This window comes from Pantherophis guttatus, chromosome 3 (genome assembly GCF_059756535.1).
Source record: "Pantherophis guttatus breed Tessera chromosome 3, ASM5975653v1, whole genome shotgun sequence".
NCBI lineage: Eukaryota > Metazoa > Chordata > Lepidosauria > Squamata > Colubridae > Pantherophis > Pantherophis guttatus.
This window is the reverse complement of record NC_142065.1, coordinates 58,146,333-58,167,090: the sequence shown is the minus strand read 5'-3', so window position 1 is coordinate 58,167,090 and position 20,758 is coordinate 58,146,333. Positions and strand designations below refer to the sequence as shown.

General features: G+C 40.2%; 1 protein-coding gene across 2 annotated transcripts in view; it reads left to right on the top strand.

The window, feature by feature from the left end:
- PTCH2 (patched 2) overlaps positions 1-20,457 on the top strand; it is a 59,668-nt gene extending 39,211 nt beyond the window's left edge. For both annotated transcript variants that reach the window (XM_034414962.3, XM_087889677.1), the window contains 17 exons: positions 3,337-3,458; positions 4,664-4,811; positions 5,519-5,650; positions 5,770-5,925; positions 6,651-6,743; positions 6,856-6,981; positions 7,210-7,328; positions 7,721-8,123; positions 9,003-9,315; positions 10,447-10,589; positions 10,848-11,028; positions 11,253-11,536; positions 12,903-13,040; positions 14,001-14,143; positions 14,815-14,914; positions 17,501-17,749; positions 19,907-20,457. In XM_034414962.3, the coding sequence (XP_034270853.2) occupies positions 3,337-3,458; positions 4,664-4,811; positions 5,519-5,650; positions 5,770-5,925; positions 6,651-6,743; positions 6,856-6,981; positions 7,210-7,328; positions 7,721-8,123; positions 9,003-9,315; positions 10,447-10,589; positions 10,848-11,028; positions 11,253-11,536; positions 12,903-13,040; positions 14,001-14,143; positions 14,815-14,914; positions 17,501-17,749; positions 19,907-20,323 (3,267 nt within the window). In that variant the 3' untranslated portion in view covers positions 20,324-20,457. The remainder of the gene's footprint in view (positions 1-3,336; positions 3,459-4,663; positions 4,812-5,518; positions 5,651-5,769; positions 5,926-6,650; positions 6,744-6,855; positions 6,982-7,209; positions 7,329-7,720; positions 8,124-9,002; positions 9,316-10,446; positions 10,590-10,847; positions 11,029-11,252; positions 11,537-12,902; positions 13,041-14,000; positions 14,144-14,814; positions 14,915-17,500; positions 17,750-19,906) is intronic.
- Positions 20,458-20,758: the final 301 nt, after the last annotated feature.

Here is a 20,758-nt window from a genome sequence, read left to right as displayed (position 1 = left end):
ATTTATGAGAATAAGAGCCAACCTGATTTTTTTTTCAAAGTTTAAGTTTAAAGTAATTTGCTGAAAGAGGAGCGGGAGTTGGGCTTTGGCAGAGGGATATTTAATCCATTAAAGGAGAATATTTGTTGCTCAGGATTGAAGTGAGGGATTCTTGATGCTCTCTGAGATTGGTTGTTTTCTTGCAGTTGTTTCGTTACCCAAACTAGGTAACATCATCAGTGGTAGTAAAGAGTAGAGTTTGCTCTCCATTTATATTCTAGTGCTTGCCCTGTCAGTGTTGGTGGAAGTAAATCTTGGAGGTTCTTCTGTTGAGCTGTTTACTGTTAGCTTGTATGGCAGTTCTTTGAGTGGGGTATTGCTTCAGTGGTGGGTTTCAAAAATTTTTACTACCAGTTCTGCAGGTGTGGCTTGGTGGGCGTGGCATAGCTTGGTGGGCGTGGCAGGGGAAAGATACTGTAAAATCTCCATTCCTACCCCACTCCAGGGAAAGGATACTGTAAAATTTCCATTCCCTCCCCAATCCAGGGGAAGGTTACTGCAAAATCCCCATTTCCTCCCTATCAGCTGGGATTTGGGAGGCAGAGAATAGATGGAGGCGGGGCCAGTCAGAATTTTTACTACCAGTTCTCTGAACTACTCAAAATTTCCGCTACCGGTTCTCCAGAACTGGTCAGAACCTGCTGAAATCCACCTCTGTATTGCTTACTTCTTGATTGTTTGTCTATTTAAACCATTTTCCTATGTTGTTTTCCCCAATCTAAACTGATTTTGCTCATGAGAAGCTGCGGTTGAGAGGATAGTTACTATGGGGAAATCTGTTTTAAAAGTGACGCTTATATTCAACCAGGCTAACATCCTTGTATTTTGACAATATATAAAGATAATTTTTAAGCATTTATCAAATACTGATTTTTATTCTCTGTTTCTCCAATTTCAGTAATAATTTTTATTATAAATCTTTAATTTTTTGTTTCTTTTGTAATATTATCATTTTCTGATATTTAGCATTGCATATTAAGTGCAAGACTATGCCAAAAGCATTCAGTACAGAATCCAGAATTGTATCAAATTGGGCTAGATAAGCCAATGTTATAATGCGCAATAATCAGCTTCTATTATCTCTTTTTAAATCTGACTTCCCCATAGTCCTAATATTCTTATACATGCAGCTAATCTTGGAAAGCCATTGCCATTATTTTTATTGTGATTTCAGCAAATAGTTTACTGTTCCAAGTAATATTTTGCTTATTTTCCAATATGACTGTATTTGACAAGATACAGCAAGATATTAACAATGCTGAATTTCTATAATGATCCAGTTAGTAATTTAAAAAAAAAGAAAATAAAGGGTACATCATTATAATATTACAGACCATACTGAAAAAGAATATAGAATATTTTATGGAAAGGATGCAAAAGTTACCATCAGTGCAAAGAATTTAGAAATTTAGAATTTAGGCTCCTATAAATCAGTAGCAAGAAGTTGAAAATTGGCACTCTTTTGCTAAATAAAGGAAAAATGAGTAAGAATAATCAACAATCAATGAGCCTGGTTTAGCTCAACAGACAGAAGCACTGTAATTTAACACCAGCTGTCTGCAATTAAAGTAAGATTGAATCTCGCCAGGCTCAAGGTTGACTCAGCCTTCCATCCTTTCTAAGGTAGGTAAATTGAGGACCCAGTTTGTGGGGGCAATAAGCTGACTTTGTATAAATATACAAAAGTATGAAGGCTATTGCTTAACGCACTGTAAGCCGCCCTGAGTCTCCGGAGAAGGGCGGCATATAAATCAAATTAAAAAAAAACTGATTAAAATAAATTATCCAAATAAAAGTTTGGGGTTATTTTTCTTTCATTCATAGCTATTTGGTACAAGATGACTGCAAGTACACACTAAGTTAAATGTGTGAAAATGAAAGGGATTGGCTTTAAGGAAAGATGATTCTCTTGGTTGAGTGGAGGAGAGAGTCGAGACGAACTTACAAACTTCGTCGTCATATGTATATATGTTCGTATGAAACCATATGGTAGTTTCTTGAAGGCCAGAGACATGTTTTCAGGCTATGTGTGGCCAAACAGACTCAACTAACTGTGGGGTCCCCCATTTCATTAGCTTTGCCCTTCTTATTCAGGGTATGGGGAGGCCAAATAAAAGAAGCGGAATGCATGGCCCTGTGCCAAGGAGGCTCAGGCTGGACTGATAGTGCTGATTCAGGCAGACGTAGTGCAAGTGCTGACCAGCAGGTGGTCAGGGTTGGAATGTGTCCGAGAACAGATGGCAGCATGGCAGCGTTTGGAAAACAGAGGAGGAGGGAGCAGCCTGTGGACACAGACGTGCACACAGAGACTGGGAGCCATGTGATGGAGGACCGGCTGAGGGAGTGGGAGGGTGGGATTGCAGCCATAATTCCACATTTCCTGGCTTGAAGACTGTTATCATTATGGCTATCCAGTTTCCCTTTTTTTCCACCACAGAAAAAAAGGAAAGATATGCCTTTAGGTCTGAAAGAAATCCCCAAAGTGCCAGTGGTCAAGCATCTGTGGCTGTGTGTATGCGTGCACAAACACAGAGAGAAAGAGGATTTTATATTTAGAATGATTCCTGACCAAATACAATCGGCATGTGTTTGCTCAGTTTTCACAGCCATAGAAAACTAGAATGCTTCTGTGGAGTAGAATGATTCATGTTGATCATTGGAACTTTTTATATTTCTTTATTTTGATAGATATAATCCATCTATGCTCATTTACTTGGATTTGTTTGTTCGTCCAATCAGGTGCTCTGTTGTTTTCATAGCTGATGTTTGGAAAACCTCCAAGCAGATGGAATAGATAGAAATACATTAAAGTATGAACAGTGTGGTTTTAGAAGGTCTTTTTGGCAAACAGGTTCAAATCCCCACTCATCCAAAAGGCTCATGGAATAACACTGGAACAGATAGCCCTAGACTTTCAGTCTAATTTGCCTTGTTAAGTAAGCTAATTAGCCTAATTTCTTGTTAGGAAATAAATTAGTACTTAATATATAAAACTACAACACTTTTGCTCTCTTAAAAACCCAGCTTGATATTTTTCTTTTAGGTTTTGTTGCCTTTCATAATTTTTTGGTTTATTTTGGATCTGACATTTGCCAAAGAGCAACATTTACCCTTGTTTGCCATAGTTAACCAGTTTGTGCACATTTGTAGTAAATAATCAGGCTTAAGCAAAACAGGGTTCCTGGGGGATTCAATGATTGTAGTTTCTCAGCTTTCAAGAGCTAGAGTTGTTGCTTACTATGGAAAACTTTTTGATAGCATACTCACTTTGCGTTCTCTTCTTTTTGCTCCTGCCAGAAACCACACATCCCTTCTGAACTCACAGGTGGCTGCCATGGCTTCTCCCGGAAATACATGCATTGGCAAGAGGAACTCATCTTGGGGGGCACAGTAAAAGATCCTCAAGGAAAACTGCAAAAGTAAGTTGGATTGTGAATCCCTCTGTATATTAGGAAAAGGTTTCTGTTTTGGAATAAACGTGGCAACTAAGAGACAGTGCCTGCAGATCAGGTGACTTCCCTTTGCACAGAGGAAAATTAAAGATGATGGTCCGTGCCATCCAGTACATTTGTTTTTCAACTCAAAAAGAAGGACATGCCACTGGGAAATGAGTGGACTTCACTCTTCTTCCTCTACACTTTGGAATGGTGCTATATTGGCCCCTGAGCCAGCATGTAACTTGATGCTTCTGAGACTTCAATTTCTGTGAGTGATGGGTGCATGTCTATGGCCTGACCCCGGGAACAACTGGCAAGCATTTCTCAGCCATGGGATTTATGTTGATCCCTGAAACCTGGGCTCCTTCCTTCCTGAAGCTACTGCTCACCCCAACCCCTTCCACTTAATGTGGATGCTATCTTAAAACTAACCACCTGTTTTTACTAATCTGAACGGCAGATTCTAGAGGGAGCTCAAATATAGGCAAATATGAGCTTCTCAACAGAATCTGACCTTCAAAATTGTTCCCCGTACCAAGATCACTTTGGAAATTTGGTCCTCTTCCAATCTCTTTGTCATCCTTTGTACAATGCTGGGTCCATAGCCATTTATTGGCCAGATTACTCCTACTTAAGTATAGAAGGACACATTCCATATCCTGGTGCGATCAGAATCATTACTGAATTTTCTCATACATTCTGCATGTAGAAAGAAATTATTATGGATGCCTCTGTCCTGGAACTCTTTCATGTCTGGCAAGGTAAATGGGCTGTAGACAAATGGTGAAAGAAATAGCTGCTTTCATTTTAAAAATAATAAAATGCAACAAAGCAACTAAGAAGTATAAAGCATGCTCACTTCTTTTCAAAGGTTTAGATGCAAGTACAAGATATTCTAGAAATTAAACATTAATGTCTCTTTCAGTACATGAAGAAGGTTTGTGTTTTTGGATGGGTTTTCTTGAAGCAGTAGCCAACCTGTTTCCAATGAAACCTGGAGGACATTACAGCATCATTCATTTTGCATTAAGTTTAGAATGTGTATATGGAGTGTTTGCTTGGGCTGAAGGAAATGCTGAAAATAAACTTCTGAAAGAGCTGTTTTCTACCTCAGACTGGGTAGAATGCTTTGGCTGCAGAGTTTGGGCAGAAGAAGGGGGTCTCTAAGCCCGCTTCTCTTTCTCCAGAGCTGAAGCCCTGCAAAGCATGTTCCTGCTGATGAGCCCACGACAACTTTATGAGCACTACCGGGATGACTACGAGATACATGATATCAGCTGGAATGAGGAGAAGGCTGCCGCTGTGCTGGAGGCTTGGCAGCGGGAATTCGTTGAGGTGAGGTGCCAATAGGGCTATTTCTGGCAGTGGCACTGATGTGCTACTCGATGTGGGCTGCTTGATGCAAGTATGGAATGAGAGTTGAAAAGCGGCATGCAGAACGAGGCACAAATGTGTGTCAGTGAGGGGGGATTATATATCGTGCAAAGCTATGTTCAATATTTGCTTATAAACATAAATTATTTCTGACTGCTTGGCATGACTGCTTGTAAATACTGCTAAGCAGACTTCTTTCTTTAACAAGAAAAAAAAACACAAATTATTGCCCAGGCTAAGATTTGAATATATGATATGTGTGGCAACATACAAGCTGAACCATGCTTAAAAATCTCTTTGATATCGTATCATGATGTCTAGTGATCACTTTTATCTAGTGATACAAAATGCTCTGCCAAATAGGGACCGTACAAAAAGTATTGGCAAGAGATTTATTGTACTTGAATGGATTCTAGGATGGACATAATTGGCATGCCAAGTAAGAGGATGATTGAGGCAGATTTTTTTTTTCTGGAAATGCTTCAGTTTTTGTGCAAGACGATTAGTTAATTGAGCAATAGGTTGTTTGTGAGCATATGCTTTCCCTAGGAGCATGCTGGGCATATCTGTGAGAAAGATTGTTTTATTATACGAATGTCGGCAAAACCGTACAAATGTTTTCTTAGATGTTTTTCTTGCACTCTCTTACCAATTTTGTCTCTTTCCAGGTGGCCCAGGAATCTCTGCCTTCAAATTATTCACAGACTATTCATGCCTTCTCTACCACCACACTCAGCGATATCATGAAGTCCTTTTCAGATGTGAGTGCCATCCGTGTGGCTGGTGGTTACCTGCTAATGGTGCGTAGCAGCTTCTTTCCATCTTTCCCTCCTTATTTGTTTCACTATAATTATGGACAATGAATACTTTTCTCATTCCTACTCTTACCCTTATGATTTCCGTTTTCATCTCCTTGCAGCTAGCGTATGCTTGCGTCACCCTGCTGCGGTGGGACTGCTCCAAATCTCAGGGTGCTGTGGGCCTGGCTGGGGTTCTCCTAGTTGCCCTTTCAGTAGCAGCAGGACTTGGACTTTGCTCCTTGCTTGGAATTTCATTCAATGCAGCCACCACTCAGGTACACTACCCCCATTTGAGAGGTCCAGATTTCCTGTGACCTTTCATTCTACATTGTTTCTTTCCTTCCTATTCTGCAACATTAGTTATACTGGCTTAAGGTTGACTCGGCCTTCCATCCTTCTGTGGTTGGTAAAATGAGGACCCAGATTGTTGGGGGCAATGTGCTGACTTTGTAAACCACTTAGAGAAGGCTGTAAAGCACTATGAAGCAGTATATAAGTCTCAGTGCTATTGCTATTCAGCCTGTTAAGATTTTTCAACATTAAACATTCAGTTGGATTTAGCCCATTATCCTAGCCATGGCATTATGAATATGTTGAGTTGTAGAGAGTATTTCAAACTTGGGGTTACTCTTGGGGCTCCAGAATTATTCCCGTATTGCTTTCAGCTCTCAAAAGTCTATATCCTTTTGGCTACTACTTTCACATTAGAGGTGTATGAGGAAATGTAGAGCTAGGGCTTTGATTATGGTCAGATCTTTTACATCCCATTTAGAAATATGCCTATGAAACCTCTATTCTAATGTTTAAGGCAAGGACAGAAAATATTAGCATCTTTTAATTCCTAAGACCAAAAGCTCAACTAAGCATTTATCAAGATTCCCAATGTCTACTTCAAGCCATTCCCTTTACTGCATAGACTAAGATCTATGTCTAATTTTGCAAAAGTTGGATAGGTTCTGATCATGTTCCTTTTGTTACACTTCCATCCTGACCTGTACAGGTGCTGCCCTTCCTGGCCCTTGGCATTGGCGTGGATGACATGTTCTTGCTAGCACATGCCTTCACAGAGACTAGTCAGCATGTCCCTGTCAAGGTGAGTATATCTGTCTAGATTTTGAGATCCTGTGGACTGCCAGTTGTACCCTCAGGCTTTATTGTCCATCCATTCTGAGTTTGTGTTGCTCATTTTTACATTTCTTACCCAGGAACGAACTGGTGAATGCCTACGTCGTAGTGGCACCAGTGTGGCACTCACATCTGTCAATAACATGATTGCCTTCTTCATGGCTGCCCTTGTGCCTATCCCTGCATTGCGTGCCTTCTCTCTACAGGTAAGCTCCTCTGCTAACAGCTTTCATACAATATGCTTATAGAATCATAGTATCCTAAAGTTGAAAAGGACCTTAGAAGTCACCTACAAGTGAAATCCCCTACTGCTTTTCCCTGCTTTTACGTAAGAGCCAAATCTTTATTCTGCATCTAGATGCTATGAATGGAACTACAGTGGAGAGTATGAGAACTTTGCTTTTTTAAAAGAAAAATCTGCTTGTTTATTGCAGGCTGCAGTAGTGGTTGTTTTTAACTTTGCCATGGTGCTGTTCATTTTTCCTGCCATTCTGAGTCTGGATCTTCACAGGCGTGAAAGCAAGAGGCTTGATATTCTCTGCTGCTTCTACAGGTACTGTCTTAGGAGTGGGGTGAAGACAAGTATCTTTCTGAGTAATCTTAACACTTTTTCTGACAAATCGGGCTTCTAAGAAAGGAGAATAATTTGAAAAAGCACTTAGATACAGCAAAGAAAATCAAATTCAGGTCTCAGAAAAGTGTCAAAGCCACCAAAAGCCATATATTAATTTTATTCCTGTCAAAAATGTATATCTTAACAACAAAGGTTTAAAAATTGACATGCAGGATCTAAAACTGTTGGGAGAGTGCTGCCCTTCCTCTTCATTCTGGAGTCTGAAAATCGTGTCTGGTCATAACTAGGAAATGTATCTTTACACCATGAAAATCTAGAATTGTGTACCTGTCTTTTCTGTAACAGCTTTCAATGATTTCTTCCCCCCACAGCCTCTGTTCTGCCCGAGTCATCCAGATCCAACCACAAGAATATGCTGATGTGAATGACAACCACACCGCACCCACTTATCCCCATGGCCATCCAGCCCTGGCGACCAGCACACACATCACTACCACTGTGCAGGCCTTCACTCAGTGTGACTCCTCTGGGAGACATGTAGTCACTATTTTACCACCCACACAGCATGTGTTTACCACTCCCTCCACTCTCCTTCCTGCCAATCCTCTGGGCTCACAAATCTTCACTCCTGCCAGTTCCACTCGGGATCTTCTGGCACAGCTAGATGAAAGCAAAGGAGCCCAAGAATGTGTGCCCTTGCCGATATGTCGATGGAACCTTTCCAGCTTTGCTCGTGACAGATACGCACCCATCCTGCTGCAGAGCCAAACTAAGGTAGGCAGCACAGAGTCATTCTCAAGAGGGTTTTTTGGGGGTAGGGGGGAAGGGAGCATCTTGATCTGTGTAGGAAAAAAAATGCTATTATCCTGGACACAAATTTGCGATTCGAGGAGTAAAGCCAGTTGGAAACTAAATTTCCCTGACTATCTCAACCAACTGGAAATGAGAGTTGTGTTCCTTTGCAAACAATGTATTCACTGTGCGTTTCTAACAAACTCTGAGTTAGTTGTGCCTTGCCAAGTCAGCCCACAAGAGGGAAATATTTATCATAGCAGATATGGGTCCTTTGTGCATCTAGTCAGTTCAAAATGGGAACTGAGTAAATTAAGATAAAATGGCTAGGTTTGAAGGGCAATTTGCACCACTCATTGAGGCATCAGGATCTCCCACCAGGGGATTAAGAATAGCCAACCTGCAGGCTCTTCTAGCTCCCTTCCTGGAACATTAAAAAAAAGATAATTCAAGACGTAAGAAGCACATTCCAGATGTTTCATCTGGCGCATCCACAGCCATTCTCTGTACTGAAGGAGATGCTACAATGACTTTATTTCATCTCATACATAGAAAAAGTACTTGGAATTGAATGAACTGGGGAGCAATGGCTTCCTCCATTTTATCATCCATAGATTGCCTTTAGGCAGCATAAGATGCAAAAACTTGTCTGTCTGCTTCCTCCTGTATTGATAACTGATTGCACCTGGGGCAAGGCTTCCAGTAACATCATTTGGCCTATCATCCAACCCTGGATATAAAATTTCCAGAAAACCAAACGGGCCAAATCTTATGATAAACAAAAGAGAAAAAACTGGATTATGCAAAGGGGATACTGTTTGTTGACACCCATCTTGACACTTTTCCCCTCTACTTTTTCAGGGAATTGTGGTAGCTCTATTCCTAGCCCTGCTGGGCCTCAGCCTCTATGGTACAACCAAGGTACATGATGGACTGTATCTGACGGATATTGTACCACGAGGTACAAAAGAGCATGCCTTCATTTCAGCTCAGTTCAAGTATTTCTCCTTTTACAACATGTTTGTGGTAACGAATGGAGGCTTTGACTACCCAAGCTCACAGGAAGCTCTTTACAGCCTGCATCAGGCCTTTGCTGCCATCCAGTATGTAGTACGTGAGGAGAACCGCCAGTTGCCAAAGATGTGGCTGCACTACTTCCGAGATTGGCTACAAGGTGAATTAATCTCTCTTTAGCAGTTCTCTTTTCTTAGATTGCAATCTCTGTCTCTAAAGGTGTCAAAAGGGAAGTTTCCCAGTTCTCGTTGCAGGGTGCTTTGAGTATAAACCTACTGGTATTTCAGGGGCAACCAGGATTTTGTACTTTGTTTAACAAGATGTATCCAGGGAAGAAAAGTTCAAATCTCTATTCATAACTGCACTCAGGATAAGATGTATTCTAGGCTACCAGAAACCCTAACAGATCTTTCTGTAGACATTTTAACCCCAACAGCATTTCCATCAAAGCTGTGTTTCATATAGGAATTGGTTGTTTGTATTTTGCACAGAGATAAACGTAGGTTGGCAGTGTTTATTTGTACACAGAAGTGTATGCATGTCCTGCTACCCACATAGGGCATACACAATCACAGAGTATTTCCTACCCTCTAGAACTGAAACTGTGCTCTTATAAGTTAATGTTAGTATTGTTGTATGCAGAAACTGGAGCCTAAGGAATACATGCTGGAATATTTTAGGAGCCTGGATAGCTCTGCAGACAAGGCACTGTAATTTAACACCAGCTGTCTGCAATTAAAGTAAGTTCGAATCTTGCCAGGCTAAAGGTTGACTCAGCCTTCCATCCTTTCTAAGGTAGGTAAATTGAGGACCCAGTTTGTGGGGGCAATAAGCTGACTTTGTATAAAATATACAAAAGTATGAAGGCTATTGCTTAACGCACTGTAAGCCGCCCTGAGTCTCCGGAGAAGGGCGGCATATAAATCAAAATAAAAATAAATAAATAAATAAATAATTTTCTTGAAAGCTAGAAAAATAGTGTCTTCCTTCTTCTTTCTCCCACTGTTAAAACATCTGTGGATGCAGATATTAGTCATATTGTATTGTTCTTATTTGTCAGTAATTATTGTTGGGTAATAATCATATATTCCTATATTGCTTAACTGTATTAAATACCGTGTGTATAAGAGTTCAAAGTCAGTTTCTCTTCACTGTGTAAATCCTTTCCTATGCAACCTGGCCGAAATTATTGTGATAAAGCATAAGAGCAATGGTACAAAGAGGGAAGGTGCTAAATATGGACAGATCTCTTGTAGAGCTCTCATTTAATTTTACACTCTCTGAATGCCAGATCTACAGGCAGCCTTTGATCAAGACTGGGAAGCCGGGCACATCACCAGAGAAAATTATCGGAATGGTTCGGAAGATGGAGTTCTTGCTTATAAACTCCTTATCCAGACGGGCAACAAGAAAGAGCCTTTCAACTTAAATCAAGTAAGCATTAAGACTAACTCAGTAAGTTGGTAGAGAGAAGAAAGTGGATAGATGAACCATAAGAATGAATAATATAGTAACCGCAAGAAGAGAATTTCTGCAACATATATATATAGGGAAAGGAGTGTTTCCTGCTGGCAGTTATGTGAAGGGTGTTTCTTGGAAATAAAGATTTGAAGGGACACGAAAGATCTGCATTCTATTGGAGCTTTTAATTTTATCCTGCTCAATTCCCTCATTTTTCCATCTGCCCCACAGCTGACAACTCGCCGTCTGGTTGATGAAAATGGGATCATTCCCCCTGATATATTTTACATCTGCTTGACAGTGTGGGTGAGCAATGACCCCCTTGGTTTTGCTGCTTCCCAGGCCAACTTCTATCCGCCACCCCCGGAATGGATCCATGATAAATATGATGCTACCGGTGAAAATCTTCGAAGTGAGTATTTAAGAAAGTTCCATTTCCATTCAGCTTTGTACCACATTTCAATGTTTCAACCCAAGTCCCATTCTGTCATACCATAAAGCTGCATAAATGGAATCATCTGCCTAACTTCATAATTTGGTGGGCATTGGGCAAAGGGGGATAATTAATCTTGGGGCCTAGAAACAAGAGGGGGCCAGGAGGTCACTTTTCCTAATGGCTGCCTTTGCTTCCTCTAGTCCCAGCTGCACAGCCTCTGGAGTTTGCTCAGTTCCCCTTCTACCTCAATGGCCTTCAACACACATCAGACTTCGTGGCAGCTATCCAGAGTGTGCGTGCCATCTGTGATGAGGTGGCCCAGACACATGGAGTATTTAGCTACCCCAGCGGATATCCATTCCTCTTCTGGGAGCAGTACATTGGCCTGCGCCACTGGCTTCTACAAGCCATCAGCATTGTGCTGGCCTGCACATTTTTGGTGTGCACGCTGCTGCTACTCAATCCTTGGACTGCCAGTATCATTGTAAGTATTTTCATTTATGACTATTTGGGAAGAACAGAGATGTTGAATTGCCATATTCAAACATTATCTGCTGTAGCATATATGTGTATGGTTGTCAAATTGGCTTTGCAAAATCAGTATCATTTCTAGCACTTGTAAGTCCTGGGTCAAGGTTAAAAACAGATTTAGGTTAAATTGTGTGAAGCTTCCTGAGATTAGAGGACTTCTATTATTTCTATGATTCCCCTTCTATGCCCTACTGCTCTTTCCCTTCAACCTGTTTTATTCTCATCTATACAATACTCTAAAACGCTTTAATTTTTATCCCAAAATATTATTCTAAACAATTACAATTCTTCACATACTCAATTTTTCCAAAAATTCTGAAAATATGTTGATGTAGTTTGCATAATTTCTTTTGGTTGCAAAATAAATAATTATTTTGGTTGTTCACATTGTACACACACATACATGCAAACATACTTTTATACCAGCTACCATATAAAATTTGGATCAGCCTGTAGCTTTGCAGCAAAAAGCAAATCTAATTCTATCATCAGTTTTCTCTCTATAGTTCTGAAAGGTTTAAGTTAACATATAGTTTATTTACAACTGATGTGTTATATGCTGATCCACTTTAATAGAAATTTGCACACTGCACTTTTCTCAACCATTATTATAGATGGATGTCTAGCTGCAGCCTTGTACTAATGTTCTTGCTTTGTCTTGCTTAAGAAGTAATTGTTATTTTTAAAAAAATACTGCATTGTATCATATTAACAATTCAGCAGATAATCTTGTTATCTGATAATCTATGGAAGATTAATGGCTGACAGTGAATTTTAAGTACTCATTATCTAGCCTGTTAGATGCATTGATTATATTTTTATCCTGCCTTTATTACTTTATAAGTAACTCAAGGCAGCAATATATATAATATTCTTTCCGCCTCTTATTTTCCCCACAACAGCAACTCTGTGAGGTTATTCCTCATAAAATTCCTCACATTATTCTTACGCTTCTTACTCTATTATCACAATAGTTACATTTGGGGCTTTAATATTTATGGTTTATTAATATCCATAACGATATGGAACATATATTGGTAATTAAGAGCATCTATTATATAAAGGATATTAAAAACATAATAGCTAAACAACACAAGGGTGCACACATTTAATTTTCTTTTTTAGACTACAGATAGCTGCTATAGACAATTCCTTCTATATTCCGAATATGTGTTTAAACCTTTAGCAGCTCCAAATTTCCTGCAAGAAACATTATTCATGCATCATAGATTGTGGCTTTGTGTTCATAAGCATTCTGTTTTCCCATTGGGTTTGCTTGTTTTAAATGCTGTACTCAGGGTGATTTCTTTCATATCTAGGTATTTGTTTTGGCAATGATGACAGTTGAGCTTTTTGGCATCATGGGCTTGATGGGCATCAAACTGAGTGCAATCCCTGTTGTCATCCTAATTGCTTCTGTAGGCATTGGCGTGGAATTTACTGTACATGTAGCTCTGGTAAGTAAGATGCCCCATAAGAACGTTTGCGTTGCTATAAGAGTTAATGGCTTGTGATGACCTAACATGCTTAACTATGCTAGTGGCTCAATTACACAACACGGTAAGCTTGATTAGCTTTAAGCTTAGTACGCTTTTAAGCTGGTTGTAGCTAGTGTGCTGACCAAAGCTAACCTGCTAGTTAGGTTATGCATTAATTGGGTAACCAAGTTAAAGTATTTTAATATCATTAAACTTTGTGGATACATGCTTTTTTTAAAAAAATAAACTATTTATCCAGACTGAAAAGAATAGGACCAATGAACTAGTTTCATAGTTTAGAATGGATTTGTACCAGAGGTTGGTTTTAGCAGGTTCTGACCAGTTCTGGAGAACCGGTAGCAGAAATTTTGAGTAGTTCCGAGAACCAGTAAATACCACCACTGGCCCCACCCCCATCTATTCTCTGCCTCCCAAGTCCCAGCTGATTGGGAGGAAATGGGGATTTTGCAGTAACCTTCCCCTGGAGTGGGGAAGGAATGGAGATTTTACAGTATTCTTCCCCTGCCATGCCCACCAAGCCATGCCATGCCCACCAAGTCACACCCACAGAAGTGGTAGTATAAATTTTTGAAACCCACCACTGATTTGTACTCTCTTGTACTCTTTAATTAATATGGATGGTTAGCATAGAAAGTAATCTACTCTAATTTATAATGCATGACTTTCTAGTTGGCTCTCTTTGTGGATTATTTTATATTAGAAGGTACTTTCCTTTTGAAAGAACTAGAGCGAGAACTGTCATATCGAGGCGAGGCTTTCTGCCCTCCCATCTATGGTACCTGGCTGGCTCTATGCACAAGAACTGTTCCAGTAATTCAGCCAATTAGATCCTATCAGCATCTATGTAGTTAGTAGTCTCTAAGAGTGGCTGAAAGGTATCCTTTTTAGGTATGTTTCTGACTGTTAATCTATTTTCAGGGGTTTCTCACCGCCATTGGCAGCCGGAACCTGCGCTCCACTGTGGCTTTAGAGCACATGTTTGCCCCTGTAATGGATGGTGCTGTTTCCACTCTGCTTGGTGTACTTATGTTGGCAGGCTCAGAATTTGATTTCATTCTGAGGTACAGTTCTTTCTTTTCCATTTATTAAATACGTATATGTGTATATTAGATTGATTCTCTGGATATATTCAAACAAAATGGCAAATGACCTATGATAGTCTCAAAGCCCTACACTTTTTATGGCTTTCTGGGGTATGTCACCAACAGCTTGAAACTGCTGATCCATATCTTAGGGTATCAAATAAGAGAAGGCATTTTTTTCCCCTGATGGATAGTGGGGAATTTCAGTAATGTGTTCCAGTTGAATAAGTTGAAGGAGTTAACTAACCAAAGACATTCAGGTAGATTCCCTGATTCACCAGAGTATAGGAAGGAGTTGTTGATGCAGTGCGATTAAACTTGCAAGATTCCCCTACTATAGCCATTCTCAATAAAAGCAGTTTTAGCCTTCCTGTGCAGTTGATTTCCTGGTCTGGTCTACCTAGTGAGGCTTACAGCTACCTTCTGGATAAATGCCTTTCTGTACCCCTGGCTAAGTTCGTACATTGCACTAATCAATTATGTGATTAGTTTGCTTACGATTTAGCATGACATGTGAACCTACATATTGTGTTTCAGCTCCAGAATGGAGAAGGAAAGTAGGAACAATTACTGAATCTAGCAATGAAGGTTTTATTATGGGCAGATTAACCAAATCTGCACCAATTACTAATTTCCATCTTCCATTCCAGATATTTCTTTGCCGTGCTTACTATCCTGACTATTCTGGGGCTACTTAATGGCCTGGTACTATTGCCTGTACTACTTTCTATTATTGGACCACCTGCAGAGGTAAGTGATCTTCTGTTCCCGAATAGCTTGTTCCAAGATACATTAAAAAAACCTTAATACATAAAAAAGAACAAAGGATTCTGAATCCTATTGGCAGATTTTGTTAAGAGACTGTCCAGGTACTATGGGAAATCATTATCAATAAGTAAATTGGACATCAGGGGTTTTTTTCTTTTACCATCAATACCTTTCAGGGTTTGCTGTATAATTATGAAAGTTTTAATATTAAGGGAAATTAATTTCAAATATAGTCAGACACATACTTTGAACTTTAAGAAAGCAAAACATAAGATCTGAACAATAATAAGTAGGGATTCCATGGACAAAAACTTAGTAACATGACAAAGAAGTCAAAAAGTAGGTAGGAATTCCTAAACTGAGACACTAAAACACATTACAAACAATTATAATGGGGAGGGGGGAAGGTATATGAAAGACCCTAAGCAGCCAAAGAAAAATTTTGGAAAGATCTGAAAATGAGGCAGGTCACATGTAGGAGATGAAAAGAGATAGCTTGAATCTATCTATCTATCTATCTATCTATCTATCTATCTATCTATCTATCTATCTATCATCTATCTATCTATCTATCTATCTATCTATCTATCTATCTATCATCTTCTATCTATCAATCTATCTATCTATCTATCTATCTATCTATCTATCTATCTATCTATCTATCTATCTATCTATCTGAATTGAAGCTATACAGATAGTCCTTGACATAACAACCATTTGTTTAATGATGGTTCAAAGTTACAACAGCCTTAGAAAAAGTGACATACGAGCCCTTCTCAAAGTTACAACTCCATCCAACCTACCATCTCTGCAGTCACCTGGTTGCACTTTGGTCGCTCAGTAGCCAGCATGCATTTACAACCATTACAGCATCATGTAGTCACTTGATTGTAATTTGTGACATTCACAGCTGGCTTCCAACAAGCAAAATCAATTGCAGAAGCTGGATTTGTTTAACTATTAACAACCATGTGATTCACTTAGCAATCAAAAATCCCAGTCCTAATTGTGGTCATAATTGAGGACTATCTGTAGTATCTTAAAACTAAAGCTCAGATTGAGCTGAGATAGTTGAGGGATGTTAAGAACTATAACAATAAAAAAACTCCTTTTTTTGACCCTGTAATGGCTTCTTCAAATAGATTCTTCTCTTCAAAATAAAAGGAAGGGGGGAAAAGCTGTTCATAAAGGTGACATAGATAAGTAAAAAAATGGTAGAGTCAGTTTTCTCAGAGAAGAGAAATATATATTCCATTACGTTTGTTCTCTATGCTTTGGTTTCAACAAAGTGATTGACTAACTATTAAATTTCGGACTGCACCAATTGAAGCTTAATTTCTGCTTTTTGTAGCCTAATTTTTGTAACCTAAATCAGGGGGGGAAAGAAGGAATTGCTCTGTTATATTTTGCATTATCAGAATTCACCATGAATTTAATTCTGGCCACCTTATTTTAAGAAAAATTGTGAAAATTTGGAACCAGTGCAGACAAGAGCAACAAAAGTTATTCCAGATCTCAAAATCAAATATTTTAAGGAAGGGATAAAGGAACTGGCAATTTTTCGCCTTAACACATAGATTACGTGAGTCATAGATATAATTACACTTTTAAGTACCTGTTGACTGAGAACTGTTCTCTGCTACCCACAGAATAATGATGTAGAGTAAGGTTGAATCTTAAAAAATAATTATTTGCAGAAAGAGCAGTTCTACAGTAGAATCAATCCCCCAAAGAGAAGGCAAGCTTTCCTTCCTGAATATGTTCACACAGAAGTTTGATAGGAGTGCTTTAATCTGGATTCCTGCACCAGGATTCCTGCACTCAGGCAATTGGACTCCTTCCAAGTTTGTGATTCCTTGAGAAAACAATATAATGGGATATAGATGTTCTGATCTGCACTATTTCACCGTAGGGGTCTTATGTCATTTTCTTATCGGAAGTGCCAACTTAGATGAATAAAATTAACAGCAAATATGTCAGCTGTGATTTACTATTTGCTATACACAGATAATAGAGTTGCCTTTTTCAGTTAAGTGCTCTTCAGATATAAGAACTTTTAAGCAATTCTGGGAATGACCCCAGACAAGGGGTCTGCAACCTTAAACACTCAAAGAGCCATTTGGACCCATTTCCCACAGAAAAGAAAACACCAGGAGCCACAAAACCTGGGTGGGCATGGCCAACTCCACATCACTCACTTCTACCAGTCACATGACTCCCTCTCTGTATTTTTCTCTCTTTCTCTCTCTCCCCCCCTCTCTCTCTGTATCTCTCTGTCTCTGTCACAGCCGCTTCTCCATTACCTGCTGTTGCTCTTACCTTTTCAGACCAGGAGAGAAGTGACTGGGAGAGGAGGGCGAGGGGTGGGCCCAGCCAATGGTGGGATCACCCAACAGGGAGCCACAGCAGAGGGCCCAAAGAGCCGCATGTGGCTCTGGAGCCGCAGGTTGCTGACACCTGCCCCAGACTGAGCTGGTTGCTTACAGGGTCACATTTGAAAGCACATCAGCTGGAGAACTTTTGCTAGTTCCCTTATTCTGTACACATCTCTTTCTTTTCATCATACAGGTAACACCAGCAGATAATGGCAGCCGCTTGCCAACACCATCACCTGTCCCACCGCCCATCAACCATCACAGCTTCTACATTCGCCAACATGGAAATGCTTTTGGTGACTCCTCAGACTCAGAATACTACTCAGAGACAGTTAGTGCATCAGAGACTGGTGAAGATGACCGCAGCACATATATCATCTCCCCAGCTCAATCACAAATCTTGGTCAAAGCCAGCAAAAGTCCTAATTTTCCCCAAATCACTGTAAGTATCAGTCAGGGCCCAAAACAACCAACTTGGTTTTTCTGGCTAGATGGTGTTATTTCATAGAAAGAGAAGACCAAAGATTCCTAGATTGCAGCTCCAATAAGAGCATATTTTCTTTAATTAATTGGAGGAGGGACAAAATCAAAACTGGGATTGTTGATTTTTTTGGTCTCTAATGTTCTAGGACAGGGGTCCCCAAACCCTGGGCCATGGCCCACTACCGGGCCATGGCCTATTTGCCACAAGGCCATGAATGGCGGGCCAGCGAGCACAGGTGCACATGCCACTCACCTTGCACAAGCAATAGGATGAGGGGGTGCACATGCGTGTGCATGCGCACCAGCCTGCTGCTCATGCAAGTGGAGTTGTGCATGCATGCCGGCCAGCTACTCACACGACCTGGTTCTCCTCCCCTTCCCCCCAAGCCACAAAAGCTGGGGATTGCTGCTTTAGAATGTTTTACCCCTTATATTTCTATGTGAAGTGGATAAGAGCCAACAGAAAAGATGATATGTAATTCAGGACTGAACTGTTCAGTTATTGATATTCTCTGAGCTTGGTTGTTTTCTTGTAGACATTTATTTATTTATTTATTTATTTATTTATTTATTTAATTAATTAATTAATTAATTAATTAATTTTATTAGATTTCTATACCGCCCTACTCCCAAAGGACTCCCGAATTTAATTACCAGGCTAGGTAAAATCATTAGTGCAAGGGAGACTAAAGTTTGCTGGGTGCTTATATATAGTCATTTGCCTTGCCAGTCTTTGCTTCCTCAATTTTTTTTTATTAGGATATCATTTTCTCGCCAAGGGTTTATCTGGTGCAGTTTCCTGCTTATCTGGATATTGGGGTGTGTGTGGGGGTGGGCAGGGGGGGGAGATGTATTCTGGGCTGTTTATTTCCTTCCTTGTTTTCTCAATGCATCCTTTAAATTATATGCAAACGGGGTTTATTTCTATGTATCTACTGATGGCTGGTTTATTTGAATGCCAAGCTTCCAGACTTTCTCTAGCATTTTTGGATTTGGATTGATCTAAAACATTAACCATTTCTCAGTTGAATCTGTGGTTGAGTGTATCCATGTGTTAAGATTTCATTTTGTCTACGGACAGCCAATTGGTGTAGGTAGATATGGTCTGCCAGTCTTTTATTTGTCTGTTCTACACAATGGCAATTACAGTCTTTACATTATATATTGGTGACGATATCTGGTTTTTTCCCTCTCTGGTTACTGAGTTTTCTGATTTGCTTAAAATGTTTTAGAGGGATGTTGTTGGCTTGCATGCTACAGTGATGCTGAACAGTTGTGAAAGTCTGCTAGTTGTCTTGGATATGTTTTTGATATATACAGTAGTATTGTCCTTTTTATAGATTGTAATGGTTGTTTTCTGGTGGGTTATGGAGTTAGACACTTTTCAATGAAGACCCCATCAGATGATAATAAAAAGGTAAAGGTTTCCCTCGCACATTTGTGCTAGTCGTTCCCGACTCTAGGGGGTGGTGCTCATCTCCGTTTCAAAGCCGAAGAGCCAACGCTCTCTGAAGACGTCTCCGTGGCCATGTGACCGGCATGACTAAATGCCAAAGGCGCATGGAACGCTGTTACCTTCCCACCAAAGGTGGTCCCTATTTCTCTACTTGCATTTTTTACATGCTTTCAAACTGCTAGGTTGGCAGAAGCTGTGACAAGTAACAGGAGCTCACCCTGTTATATGGAACTAGGGATTCGAACTGCTGAACTGCCGACCTTTCGATCGACAAGCTCAGCATCTTAGCCACTGAGCTACCATGTCCCTTTCTGATGATAATACTTAGCTATTAATGAAATGTCTGCAAGGAAACAGCCAAGTTCAGAGAGCACCAAGAACCCAACACTGGGGAAACACATTGAGACATAGTCATTGAGACTCAATGAGTCATTGAGAAAATAAGACTTTAAATGATATTCCAAGGTCAAATAATAGTATCACAATGGGAAATATTGAGGAGTCACTTTTTAAAGGTCTTTTCTCATGATCTTACAAACAGTGTACAACAACAAATTGTGTGTCTATATTCCCTTTTATTTCTAAATGGTTGTGAGAAGCACTTTTATTACTGTGCTGTTCCTTTCTATACCTAACAGTAGTCTTTTCTCTCCTGTGCAGGTGGTAAAAAGCTACAAGACAAGTCTAGAATCACCTTTATCATTGTGCAGCCCGGAATGGACCCAATCCAGAACTCCTGGTGGCCATTTGCCAGCAGCTGTCACAGAAATCAAAAGTTGTTTGCAGCAGCAAGAACAACCCAACCACAGACTAGGGTCTCAATTGGCTCAGTCTACTCCCAAACCCCTTCAGACTAACTCCATTACTCACAGCACCAAAATACCACCTTCAGGACCTGGTGGCACTTTCACTACAGTTACAGCTACTGCCTCGGTGATGTTGGCCTTGCACCCACCTTTGCCTGGATCTTGCCGGGGCTATACACATGAGGGGTTTGAATCTGATGATAACTCTGAAAAACCAGGCCCCAAACCATCTGACAGTTTGGAACTACAGGACCTGAAGCAGAATCATTAGCCATCCGCTTTGCCAAGCCAAATCACTGGCTCTAGAACTCCTGCCTCAGGGCTGGCCGGCATGCCAAGTGAGCACGGGGGCCAGATACATCCCACACCACAGATTGTGAAGTTCGCTGTATTTATGGAAACTCTTGCATTGCATCCAACCAACCAACTGCAGGCATAATCAGTACTGCTGAGAACAAAGAGACCAGATTATTTTCAGTATCCATATTGCAAAAAAGCTGATAGGAAAATATCTCAGCATTCCCAGGTGTATCTGGCACCAAAAAGCACTCTGATTTCTTGGGTGTCAGGGTGTAAATTTTGTGCCCTTAGTTCGGGCCAGTGACCCATTTAATATCAGGCCTACTTGAATCTGAAAAAATGAAAGTGACCATTCTCCACAAGCTATGTGAACCATCTCATGGCTTTATTTGGGCTAGTTGCCCAA